This window comes from Hyperolius riggenbachi, chromosome 3, assembly GCF_040937935.1.
Source record: "Hyperolius riggenbachi isolate aHypRig1 chromosome 3, aHypRig1.pri, whole genome shotgun sequence".
Lineage (NCBI taxonomy): Eukaryota > Metazoa > Chordata > Amphibia > Anura > Hyperoliidae > Hyperolius > Hyperolius riggenbachi.
The window spans coordinates 378,338,905-378,352,340 of NC_090648.1; the positions used below are offsets into that span (position 1 = coordinate 378,338,905).

The 13,436-nt window shown below is 40.5% G+C and overlaps 1 protein-coding gene across 25 annotated transcripts in view; it reads right to left on the minus strand.

Annotated features, from left to right (window-relative positions):
• Positions 1-13,436, minus strand: part of MICAL3 (microtubule associated monooxygenase, calponin and LIM domain containing 3) — a 340,878-nt gene that overhangs the window by 118,350 nt on the left and 209,092 nt on the right. For all 25 annotated transcript variants that reach the window (XM_068277274.1, XM_068277272.1, XM_068277276.1 and 22 more), the window contains 2 exons: positions 7,249-7,337; positions 203-293 (listed from right to left, as the gene is read on the minus strand). In XM_068277274.1, the coding sequence (XP_068133375.1) occupies positions 203-293; positions 7,249-7,337 (180 nt within the window). The remainder of the gene's footprint in view (positions 1-202; positions 294-7,248; positions 7,338-13,436) is intronic.

Here is a 13,436-nt window from a genome sequence, read left to right on the forward strand (position 1 = left end):
CAGGGAAACTCCCCCAATATCTGCCACAAGATCTCAGATTGTACATAGAGGAAAGGCAGACCAAACACCGTCAGCTGACACATGAAAAAACAGTCCAGCGGCTCTTGCGTAATCAGGCGCTTTACAGAGGACGCCACAGTCGGCAGCCGCCGCACCAGGGAGCACAGGCTGATAGCACGTCGCAGGAAGGCAGAGCGGGTACCTGGGGTCTTCTCCACAGGGGCGAGGGGCGACACTGCAGCTCGTCCTGTCTCTTCAGCATCAGGGGTATCTTTTCCAGTTACTTTTATCTCCTGAAGGGGCAGAAAAAAAACTGTTATTACAGAAAATGTGAGCACTTTATAAATACACAAAATTAATAATTACCACTGAGCTACAGTTTACCAACAGTGCATATAGGCATTCCTCCCACTGGTATGTAAATGTCAATACAATATTTATAGTCATAGTAGAACAGCTTTATTATTATGTGCACTAATGCTGTCAGAAGCCATCCACAGTATGAGTGGAAGGCAAATATCAGAGAGATCTGGAAGAGGAATTTCATTACCATAACAAGACAGTTTGTACCAGAGCCGGGACAGAGCTGAGACACTGAAGTGCGCCCTTCCATCCCTCCTACCCCAGCCATTACATAGAAATTGTTATGTAATGGCTGGTACCTTCATCTCTAGTTATCTGGCTTGCAGTCACTGCGATGAATCCCCTTTTCATATTTTTCTTTGCTTCAAACACAATCGGGGAATGATATCTGAGTGAGTTGTGCGCCCCCTCCTACACTGCGCACTGAGGCTGGAGCCCCTCTCACCTCTGCTTCGGCCCGGCCCTGCTTTGTATTACACAGAGTGTATATGGGGTGTAGCAATGATCTCATTCTCACACTACATCCCTGTACTGCTAACTGTAGTCAATGACTTTGACTATTGTCCTGATGAATCTGGCACACCTCAAACTAATAGATTTACTGTAGTTTGTGGAAATAGTAGCATATCTGTCACATTACACTGACATCCTGTAGCTTGAATTTATGTTGTATCACAAGTTTAGTTCAGCTTTAAACATTTTAAAGATTCAGAGATGAGATCTGCTCTAATATCAAGTGGGGAATAGTGGTAAATGATGGATATCAGGTAAACGTTTTTTTTACCACAACTTAAAAAAAGTACGGTACGTGGCCAGCTTTAGGTGGTTTAACGTGTAAGGGCCTGTACACACTGCTGCGCTTTTAAAATGGCATGCGTTTTTTAATCGCAAGGTCTTTTATAAAATCATGAAAATTGTAATGACCTGTACACACTGGTGCGATGCAATTTTTCTATTCTCATGAATGCTTTGCAATTAAAAAAAAAAAAAATTACATGCGATTTTAAAAACGCAGCGCAAGTGCACCAGTGTGTACAGGCCCTAACACTAGTTTTCCTTTCCTTTCCCATCAACTCAGGGTGAGGTGGCAAACAGATTTCAACTAAGAAGTTTTTTTGGCGGATTTCAGGCGCTTGATTATGTTAAACAATTATTGTCATTTTGTCATTCGATATCGTCATATCGAATATTAGATATTTATCAGATTCCCATTATCGTCCTCACGTAGAATATTAAATATTTGTCAAATTCCCAAGAAGTAATGGCCCACAAATGCTCTCTGGAGAATTGGTGATCTGCTTATATATACTGTATATATTGATATAAAGGCGTGAAGTGCAATGCCGAACCCAAACAACTACATGTTAGAGCTCCTTTAGGCCTTATTCACACCTAAACGAAAATGCAAACATTTTGCGTTTTTGTGCGCTTTTTTCAGGGCAATTTTGGGTGCCTGGAGTCGGAGTCAGGAAAAAATGCACCGACTCCAACTCCTAATGAATTTAAACTGTAATTAAAATAGAAAATATGATAAAATGTTTTATTTCTCAGATAATAGTAATCATAAATAATTTATACATACAGTAATAGCTGTGCTTAATGCACAAAAATGAAATAAACCAATCAAAATTAGTTACTTGTGTTGCTTCAATAAAGCAGTCCCCGGATTTTTAAAGTCAGATATACACATCTGATTGTGACTGTATATATGAAGTGTACACAGGAATCTCTTATATATACTAAATAACATCTATGCTGTAAGTATAAAGCCTGATGTGTAGCCGTGTCACTAATAGAGATGGTCAATGAGATGGAAATAATTCTGCGTTGATTCTGATTTATGCAAATGTATGCACTCTTTGCTCATTTGATATGTTGTTAAAATTTGGTTTGGTGACTACGAATTAAATGGTACCTAAGAAGGATGAAAAGAAAAGGTTTTTTTATACATACCTGGGGCTTCCTTCAGCCCCCTTCAGGCTAATCAGTCCCTCGCTGTCCACCTCCACCACCTGGATCTTCTGCTATGAGTCCTGGTAATTCATCCAGTCAGTGCAGTCCGGCCGCATGCCGCTTCCACAGCCAGGAGCGTTCTGCACCTGAGCAACAGTGCTGTGCAGGTGTAGTACGCTCCCGGCGGCAGAGTGTGTGCATGAGCACTACGCCAGACTGGCTCAAGTACCTGGACTCATAGCAGAAGATCCAGGTGGTGGAGGAGGACAGCAAGGGACTGATTAGCCTGAAGGGGGCTGGAGGAAGCCCCAGGTATGTATAAAACTTTAATTTCATCTGTCTCAGGTTTACTTTGTTACACAGTAGTACTATACTCTACATATGCACTCCCCACAGAGCTGCAGGGAATCCACTGAGAATGTTGTGCACATTGAACACATGAGCCTTCTTCTGGATTTTGGTGGTATTCTGCGCCCACCTTAGGTCGCTCGTTAGAGTTGTTCCCAGGAACCTAACGCTAGAAACCCTGGACATTTCTTTTCAAATATTTTTATTGAAAGTTTTGTAATAAAAGGGGGAGAACAAATACATACATAATATTGCTTATAATTCAGTACAACATAGTGGTAGTACAAGATGTTAAACTTATAAGACATAACATTTCAATCTCATTGATAAGAATTGGTTGGTGTGTGTGTGTGTGTGTGTGTGGGGGGGGGGGGGGGGGGGGGGTGTCTCCGAAGTCTAAGGCCACATACAGACATCAGACCATAGTCTTTGGAAAATGAAAGATCACAGACCAATCTTACCACCCTTCCTGTAGTATAAGAGCCATACTCTACACAGTCTTTTCTATGGAGCTGAACTCCCCATCAGAAAAACATCTCTGCAGGCTGCTGCACACACAGATGCTGTACAGACACAAAAGATCAGTATCTGCAAAAGATCTGTTCCTGCCAAAAATCCATTCCTGCAAATTGCAATGATAGTCTATGAGATCTGCAGATCATCATACACACATGATTTAACTGACATTCATCTGCAGATCTGCAGATCTGAAAATCCATCCTGGTGGATCTGATCTGCAGATGAATGTCAGTTAAATTATGTGTGTATGATGATCTGCAGATCTCATAGACTATCATTGCAATTTGCAGGAATGGATTTTTGGCAGGAACAGATCTTTTGCAGATACTGATCTTTTGTGTCTGTACAGCATCTGTGTGTGCAGCATCTTGCAAAGATTTTTTTCTGATGGGGAGTTCAGCTCCATAGAAAAGACTATGTAGAGTATGGCTCTTATACTACATGAAGGGTGGTAAGATTGGTCTGTGATCTTTCATTTTCCAAAGACCATGGTCTGATGTCTGTATGTGGCCTAAGATGAGTTCCACTGTTTTGGCTGCGTTTAGGACGAGCTTGTTGACCTCGCACCATCTGCAGATTTTCTCTGTCTCGCTGCGATAAGCGAGTTCCCCCGCCCCGCCGATGAGCCCAATGATGGTGGTATCATCCGCAAATTTAATGACCTTTACGGAGTCAGCGGAGGAAGTAAAGTTGTTGGTGTACAATGAGAACAGGAGAGGGGACAGAACACACCCCTGCAGAGCACCTGTGTTGGTGGTGCTCACACTGGAGAAGCAGTTACCGAGCTTCACCTGTTGGGTCCTATTTGAGAGGAAGTCCTTTACCCACGCGCAGAGTGTGGAGTCAACTCCGAGATGTGCCAGGTTGTCGATCAATATGTTTGGGCAGATTGTATTGAATGCAGAGCTAAAAGTGGTTTTGAGATTCACTCCCTGACGCAAGTCAGGAAGTGAACTCTTTGACCCGGAAAAGAATAAATACAATGTATTTATTCTCAATAACGCGAATGCAATCGCCGCATAAAGCGGCGTTGTGAATGTTTATCGCTTTTCCTACACCTTCCATTATAGTAAAAACGCCCCAAAAATGGTACAACGCACAGCACATGAACCACGCTGATTTGATCCTTCTCATAGAGATTCATTGTACAAGCGGTTTTTGGGCGATGTTAAAAATCACCTGCGCTTGAAAAAAAGCCGAAAACGCCCCTAATGTGAAGAAGCCCTTACTGCTTTTACCCATGCCAGGCACAGGAAGTATTTATTATTATTATTATTTAGTATTTATATAGCGCCGACATATTACGCAGCGCTGTACAGTATACATATATACATATATATACACACATATATATATATATATATATATATATATATACACACATATATATATATATAGTCTTGTCAAGTACATTAGTGTCTTATGATTATAGGTTAGCTCCATGATAAAATGTACAAACCTGAATAGGATTGTTTTCGGAAAGTATAAACTTAAAGCCAAACTAAAGGTTTGAAAGGAACTCTCACACATTTATGGAGTATTCCTTATACTGCTAAAAAAATTATACATGTGTTCAAGTGGTACTTTAAATGCTGCCCACTTGGAAAACACAATCCATCATTAAGGAGCTCATGCTGTATTAAAGTGGATAAACACTTTTGTAACCAACCCATGTCTAGTATTTCTGCAAGCCATTATCAAGTGCCCTTTTAAAGGTTCCATGTTCGTACAAAATCCTACATTATCATCGCTATGCAAGTTGTTTGGAAAGTAAATGCCGCTAAGTATCTTGCAGCTTCAGTCTGTGGCTGCTGTAGCATATTTTTTTAGAACTTGCCAGGAAACCACGGTAATAAATACTTGTTGTCAGAGATCATGCTAATCTCTGCTGCACTGGCTCATCAGTATAGGGGAAATTAATATTAATAAATCAACTATCGCAAAAGCACCTAATGTGGGGGGAAAAAAATCATAGAAATTTACAAAAAGAAATATAAAATTAAAATGACGAGCACCAATGCTCTAATGCCCAGCAGCATATAACTTCAATCAAGGACGTGTCCAAAGGACTTTTTAGGCTGGAAACCATTGCGAGTGGGAACACGCTCTTCCAGCCCTGACTATGCTGGTGAAACGCTGCTTTTGGATGGTGAATTTTATGCTCACCAATTCAGATGATTGCTAGATTTGTCTGCAGTAGTGTCTGAATAACACCAGAAACAATATGCAGCTAATCTTGTCTTGTGTGACAATGTCAGAAACACCTGATCTGCACATGCTTGTTAAGGATCTATGGCAAAAAGCATTAGAGAGAGTATCAGTAGGATAGCCAGGCAACTGGTATTGCTTAAAAGGATAAATATGGCAGCCATCATATCCCTCTTGCTTTAGTTGTACTTTAAAAATCCAGGGCTGTAAATTACAATTTCTCTGTAGTCCACATTTCCATTCGCATTGCATATGAAAAACAAAAAACTGACCGCCTACATTTTTCATATGCTAAACATTTTCATGTCTAAATTGCACATGACTCTCAACGACTGTACATGTGAAATGTGAAGTTTTTAAAAAGGAAGCAAAAGGGAGAAAGAAGTTGATATATATATATATATATATATATATATATATATATATATATATATATATATATATATATATATATATATATATACATATACATATACACACACACACACAAGACATCTGAATTTTGTTTTTTTTTTGTCATATGTAAAAGGCAAACCTGTAATAGTAATGAAGTCTTCAAAAAATTGTTGTCAGTCACCTGAGATCGTAAACATTTTAAAGGTAGATTTTACCTTGCAGATACAAAATAAAACTATGGGATTCAAGTCTTATTTAGGATTAATGGCTTATTCTCAGTCTATTTTCACCAGGTTTGCTTTGATACTGAATTAATGAAATGTCAATAGACTGGGAATTTACAATACAATGACATTTGTAATGTACACCTCTCAGCAAGTTTTTAGCCCCACAAGTTCTACACAACCCTCTCTAGCCAGCTGTATGAATTACTTAACTCAGGGATGCCCATTAGGTAGATCGCGATCTCCCGGTAGATCGCGAAGGGCTTCATGGTAGATCCCGACCCCACTACATTTTCCATTCTGTATATACAAATGTGCTACTAAAATTGTACATAGGTAGATCATTTTGACTTGCTAAATTTTTTAAGTAGCTCACAAGCCGAAAAAGTATGGGCACCCGAAGGAGCCAGGAGAGAAGCACAGAAACAGATTATAAGGCCCCGTTTAGGCCACATTCCCAACATGAAATGCAGATGGCATGCGTTCGGAACGCAACGCGTACGAACGCACGCCATCTGCGTTTCTATGCATTGCATGGCTGATCCCATTCACTGAAAGTGAGTGGGTCAGCCGCGCGTTTTGGTAAAAAATGCGTCCAGCATGCGTTCCCGGACCGCACTGGTCTGGAATGCATGCAGTGTGAACACCAGACAGTGCAGTCTATACAGGCGTTGCCGAAACCCGAACGGCAACGCGTGCAGTGTGAACGGAGCCTAAACAATCAGTTGTTACGCGTTTTTTCTTCTTCTCCATAGCAGTGCATTGTAAAAAGATTTTGCGAAACAGTGTGAACTGTGCCATAGGAAAACATGGGTTTTACTTTGAAAATCAGTTGTCCTTTCAGTTATAACTGAGAGCAACTGATAAGTTTAAACGGGGCCTTAGCATTACAGCTTCAAGTACAGTAGTATTAAATATGAAGATGATACTATGCTTAACAGAGGCTGCATTTCATTCTTAATACAGTAGAGGGTATAATAAAGTCCATGCGAGTTCATTCCATGATGCACATTGCTCTCAGCTGCAGAAATGTTTCCAGAAGTATTTATTTCTTTTTTTTTTTCCAAAACATTTTATTGTGGTATAAACACAGATGAATGTGAAATTGATCATCTCTCAACACCACATTCAAAGCAAGGGAAATGGATTAATTGCAACAGCTGTCATAAGTTGGGGGGATGGGATTTTTTGGAGTGCAAAAAACTGCCATAAATAATTTTTCTTAAAGTGAGCTCACCGTGTTGGCCAGTGCAGGCGCCGCCGCTCTCTTCCGCTGACTGTAGCCCGAACGTCGGTAGCAGTAGTGCGGCTTACAGTAGAATTTTCCTGTAAAGAGAGAAGATTAGATATGAGCCTTTAAGCTGGCAATGCTTCCCTGCTTGTGCTGGGCGCTTGGTCGGGTGGTAAACTGGTGGTAGCGGGTGGGCTGGGCGCAAGAAATGCTGGAAAATGCCTGAGTGTAACAATGTGACAGTGTGTGAGGGACAAAAGACAGCCAATGTCACGTCCAGTGCTATAGGAATGGAGGAGGGAAAAGCAAACATTAACCTCATCCCTGCCATAGGATTGTTCTGCAGATGAGCTCCAAAACTGCACATTGCATAACATAAGCAACAAATGGAAACCTATAAAGAAAAAAAAAATGATGTATTGCTACAGCCTTAGCAATAGTCACAGCAGCCGCCAAGAGTCCCAGCAGTACCTAGATAGGACCACTTGTCCAAGGTATGCTCACTGAACCCTGTGACCGCCAAATACTAAGGCTACGTTCACATTGGTGCGTTGCGGTAGAACGGTAGCTTTGTAACACGGCTTGCTGCACAGCAATGCACTACCGATGTGATGTTCAGTGTGGGGGTTGTGTTGCCATATAATAGCGTTACTGAAAACCACGTGCATTAACAGTAGTGAAGCATACTTTTCAGCGACTGTATGCTTCGCTGTATCTGACGAAAGGCGCAGGAAACATGCAGCGCTGCTTTCCTGATCAGTTGTACTCCTGCTGTTACAGGGAATGCAACGCAATGGCTACTGTGAATGTAGCCTTATGCTTAAACCCAAAATTGAACAAGGCAAATTCAAAAGTAATCAGGATAAGTGACCTAAAGGGGCGCTATGGCGACAAATTGTAAAATTTAAAATATGTGCAAACATAGACAGATAAGAAGTACGTTTTTCCAGAGTAAAATGAGACAAATTACTTTTCTCCTATGTTGCGGTCACTTAGAGTAGGTAGTAGAAATCTGACAGAAGTGACAGATTTTAAACTAGTCCATCTCTTCATAGGGGATTCTCAGCATGGCTTTTATAAAGCTATTCCCTAAAAAGGATTTAAACAATGATGCTGGCCAGCTTCCCTGCTCGCTACACAGTTTATTGGCAGTTGGACAGAGCAACTGCCATTTACTAAGTGCTTTGAAAATAAATAAATCCCTGAGAATCCCCTATGAAGAGATGGACTAGTCCAAAACCCGTCGCGTCAGTCAGATTTCTACTACCTACTGTAAGCGACAGCAACATAGGGAAAAGGTAATTTATGGCTCATTTTTCTCTGAAAAAACATATTTCTTATTTGTTTACGTTTCCACATATTTTAAATTGTAGAATTTTTCACCATAGTGCCCCTGTAAGGCCAGAAACCCACTAAGAGCGATTTTCTGAGCGATTTGCGATTTGAAAACTCTTGCTAACATAATGGTACGGGTGTGATCCCACTTAAGTGATTTGATTTTATAAAAATCTCCCATAGCATTGCATTACCTAGAGCTTTTTCAAATCGCTAGCGATTAGAAATCGCTCCTAGTGGGTTTCTGGCCTTACAGTGTATAGAAGCAGAATGGTGGGCATAATGCAATAGTCTTGGCTACCTGGCACCCATGGGGATCGGTTGATACGGGATAAGTGATTTCTGGTTCCTTGAGATGCCATGTTAAAAATAGGCCTAGCTAATACAGTACTATACCTCTGGATAACTGGAACTCTATTCCATCTACTTCATGAGCCTAATCTGCTCGTTACTGCACTATAGATTGCTTTCTTTCCTCGAGGCAAATCTATCAGGTGTGATCATGCGACACCCAAACAACAAAAATACAAAACTATATCTGCCAGCATTCCTGCGTTATCATAGAAAGATCGTTTCCACATTAGATTTGTACATGGGGAGTAATTGCAATAACTCCACCAGTTAAAGTGAGACTGAAGCAAAAAAACAAAAAACAACAACTTATGATATAATGAATTACATGTGTAGCATGGATAATTAATAATATATTAGTAGTAAAGAAGAGAGTCATTTTTATTGTCAGTTATATAGTTTTTTTGTTTATAACACTGCATCATTTTGTAAATGTTTGCAGTTTGCAAACTAAACTCTGTATTTTAAATTATGAAACAGAGCAGAGCTAATGACTGAACTTTCCTGCAGTAAAACCTTAAACAAACAAGAAACAGTGAGACAGGTTGAGATAAATGCTTCAGGAAACAGAACTGTAGCCGACCAAGCTTGGTTGGAGATAGTGACTGGATAGTGTACTGTTAAGGGCACCGCCTTTGACATAGGAGACCAGGGTTTGAATCCTGGCTAGGGTCAGTACCTACACAGTAAGGGGTCTTTAGGCAAGACTCTCTAATGCTTCATACACACTTGAGATAAAAGTCTTTGGAAAATGCAAGATCACAGACCAATTTTACCCCCTTCCATGTAGTATGAGAGCCATACTCTACACAGTCTATTCTATGGAGATGAACTCCCCATCAGATAAAATCTTTGCAAGATGCTGCACACAAAGATGCCCGTACACACTCAAAAGATTATCTGCAAAAGATCCATTCCTGCAAAATGCATTCATAGTCTATGAGATCTGCAGATCCTCATACACACTTGGTTTAACAGACTTCATCTGCATATCTGGCAATCATCTGCAGATCTGAAGATCCATCCTGGTGGATCTGATCTACAGATGATCTGCAGATGATTGTCTGTTAAACCAAGTGTGTATGAGGATCTGCAGATCTCATAGACTATGAATGCATTTTGCAGGAATGGATCTTTTGCAGGAACAGATCTTTTGCAGATAATGATCTTTTGAGTGTGTACAGCATCTTTGTGTGCAGCATCCTGCAAAGATTTTATCTGATGGGGAGTTCAGCTCCATAGAATAGACTGTGTAGGTATGGCTCTCATACTACATGGAAGGAGGTAAAATTGGTCTGTGATCTTTCATTTTCCAAAGACTTTTATCTCAAGTGTGTATGAAGCATAACACTGCAGGGTGGCCTCGAGCGCGTCCCAGTGGCTGCAGCTCTTGAGCTCATTGTGTGACAGGAGAAAAGCGCTATACAAATGTTTGGATTATTATTAAATGTTCGGAGAGCTCAGTGAAGCGCTTTTGCATAGATAACTGAAGTTTAACTTTTCCTGTACTGGAAACAATGAGACTTAGATCTGTGCTACTAATGTAGTATTTCTTAGCTGTACTACATATACAAATCATTGTCCAATTAGTTTATTTTTCTTCCCTTCCCAGAATCCCTGTAACAGGAAATAACAGACAACAGAGGTCTTAAGTACAGTATGTGTGGACAGATGCTTAGCTGTGACAAGAAAAGGGTGTTTCAATCCAAAGTTCAGCTGCAAAAGTAACACTTTTTTTTTGTTTTACTCTAATCAAGTTTTAAGCATATGTCTTTCTCAATAATGGGTTTAGGACTGTTTTCGGTTTCAAAACCATTCTATAGATCAAATACAATTTTCCACAAATTTGACTGAGATCAGTTGTTTGAAGTTTCATTCAGTTCTTCTGCAGAGCAATTTGGTTGTATTGCACATGCCCACCTAAGCACTCACTGATTTATCAGACACAGGTGAATAGGACAATTGTTTAGGCACATTTCAGATTATTATCTAGAAATGTGTTCCTGCAACTCTGCTCCAAAAAGAGCAAACAGTAGGGAAAAAAATTAGGGTAAGGTTGGAGAGAGGCCACTCATACAGCAGTATATGCGTCAACATTTCTTGATATACTGATAGCAATGTTTAATTAGAATTGGCTATTGATTCCACCCTTGCCACACAAAAACAGCCCTGTCCTATGTCTGTGCCTGGACATATACTTTAATACTATAAACATGCATCACTGATATTAAAATTATGACATTGGTATTATGTACAGTATGAGGTAGTACTTTCTGCCTAGGATAACCTCAAACTGTACTGATCCCTGCTTAAAATCTTTAAAGAGAATCCGTACTCTAAAATTCTTACAATAAAAAGCGTTCTATTCATGATGTTCTCCTGTGCCCCTCTGTGTGGTTTCTGCCACTCCCTGCTGCAATCCTGGCTTGTAATTGCCAGTTTTAGGCAGTGTTTACAAACAAAAGACAAAGCTTCTAACCAGCATGTGATAGGCTGAGAGAAGCTCAGTCTGTGACTCATACAGAGCCTGGAGGGGGCTTGGAGAGGGTGTGTATAACTTCTATCCTATCACAAGCAGAGCAGCACATTCCTGCCTGAGTGCCTGATCCGACAAAGCTGACAAAGGAAAGAAGATTAGATTATATAACAGAGATAATACAACCACTGTGCAACTAGGAAAGGCTGCAGTAAGACAGACCACATTAGAACATGTATAGGAACTTATAGGATAGAAGAAATAAGGCTGAAAATTCTGTTACAGAGTCTCTTTAACCAATCCCACTTATACATTGCCCCTATAGACTCTGTACCCTCCCTGTGCAGATAATTAGCACTTCAGCACATGCTGCTGATCGAGTATGAGCAAGCCACAAGTCATTTTTTACCGGAAACTATGAGGATGACTTGCTTATATCTTACAGCAGGGATATAATTGACAGCTGCACCTCTGATTAGGTCAGCTGTCAGGTCGGAACCTCAGTCAAGGGCTGTGAATGGACTCTAATGCAGGACTCTGCATGTGAACTATAAGGCTGCAAATATAAACCTGTTACCTGTGCGGCATATTTGTTGCTATGTTTACCAAGCTTGCAAGCTTCTGGAGGCAGAATTTGCATACTATTTGCTGTTTTTTTCAAAAATGATGTGAATGGTGGTGTCCATAAGCTTTAGAATATGATGGACATTGACTTCCAAGAGATGTTAATACTGTACACTGTTGCATTTCTACACCTAGTGCCTGCCTTGTCTTTTTTCTAAGTACAGTGTATAAAATCAGCAAAGCAAGAGCATCATTTTAACCATACAAGATAAATACAATAACACTTAAAATCAAAGCAAGGCACAGATACAGAACATTTATATTGCGCTTTTCTCCAGGCGGACTCAAAGCGTCAGAGCTGCAGCTGCTAGTATGCACTCTATAGACAATAGCGGCGTTAGGGAGTCTTGCCCAAGGTCTCCTAATGAATAGGTGCTGGCTTAATGAACAAGAAAGATTCGAACTCAGGTCACCTGTGTCAGAGGCAGAGTTCCTAACCATTACACTATACAGCCACTTCTGGCAGGGCTCAGGAAGGGGGCTGAGCAATTTGTGCAGTGCAGGGATTGTGGAAATCAATATGCAAAGCCTACTGGTAAGCTAAGCCAAGTATTGGTAAAGCTCTCCCGAGCCAAGTCATTGAATAGTATGGGCTCCTTCTGCTGCAGGGAGTGACATCACTGGTCTCAAGACCATGCAAAAGAGGTACAGCATCATATCTGTGAGTATATAGAGTGTATTGTATGTGACTGGCGGCACACTGCGCTGTCCAGATGAGGATGGGTTCAAATATTAAAGTGTCCTTAGGGTAGCGGGACTCATCAAAATCAAGTCCCTCTAATAATGTCTTAAAGAGACTAACAATTTGCAGCCTTATTTCTTCTATCCTATAAGTTCCTATACATGTTCTAATGTGGTCTGTCTTACTGCAGCCTTTCCTAGTTGCACAGTAGCTGTATTATCTCTGTTATATGATCTAATATTCTTTCCTTTGACGGCTTTGTCGGGCTCAGGCAAGAATGCGCTGCTCTGCTTGTGATAAGATAGAAGTTATACACACCCTCTTCCAAGTCCCCTCCAGGCTCTGTATGAGTCACAGTCTGAGCTTCTCTCAGCCTGGTTAGCAGCCATGTTTTTTGTTTGTAAACACTGCCTAAAACTGGCAATTACAAGCCAGGATTGCAGCAGGGAGTGGCAGAAACAGCACAGAGGGGCCCAGGAGAACATAATGAATAGAATGGTATGCTTTTTTTTGTAAGAATTTTAGACTACAGATTCTCTTTAAAGACGAGCTGTCAGCCATACCATCTCAGAAAAAAAAACCCACATATATAAGTAGATAAATGCTTGCTTTCCTCACATAAAATATGTATTGCGCTGCCCACGTTTTGATTTTAGTGATTTTTCTAAAGTAAAAAAAAAAGAAAATCCTTCTTAGCATTTCCCATTTTAACTGTGGCTATTTTGA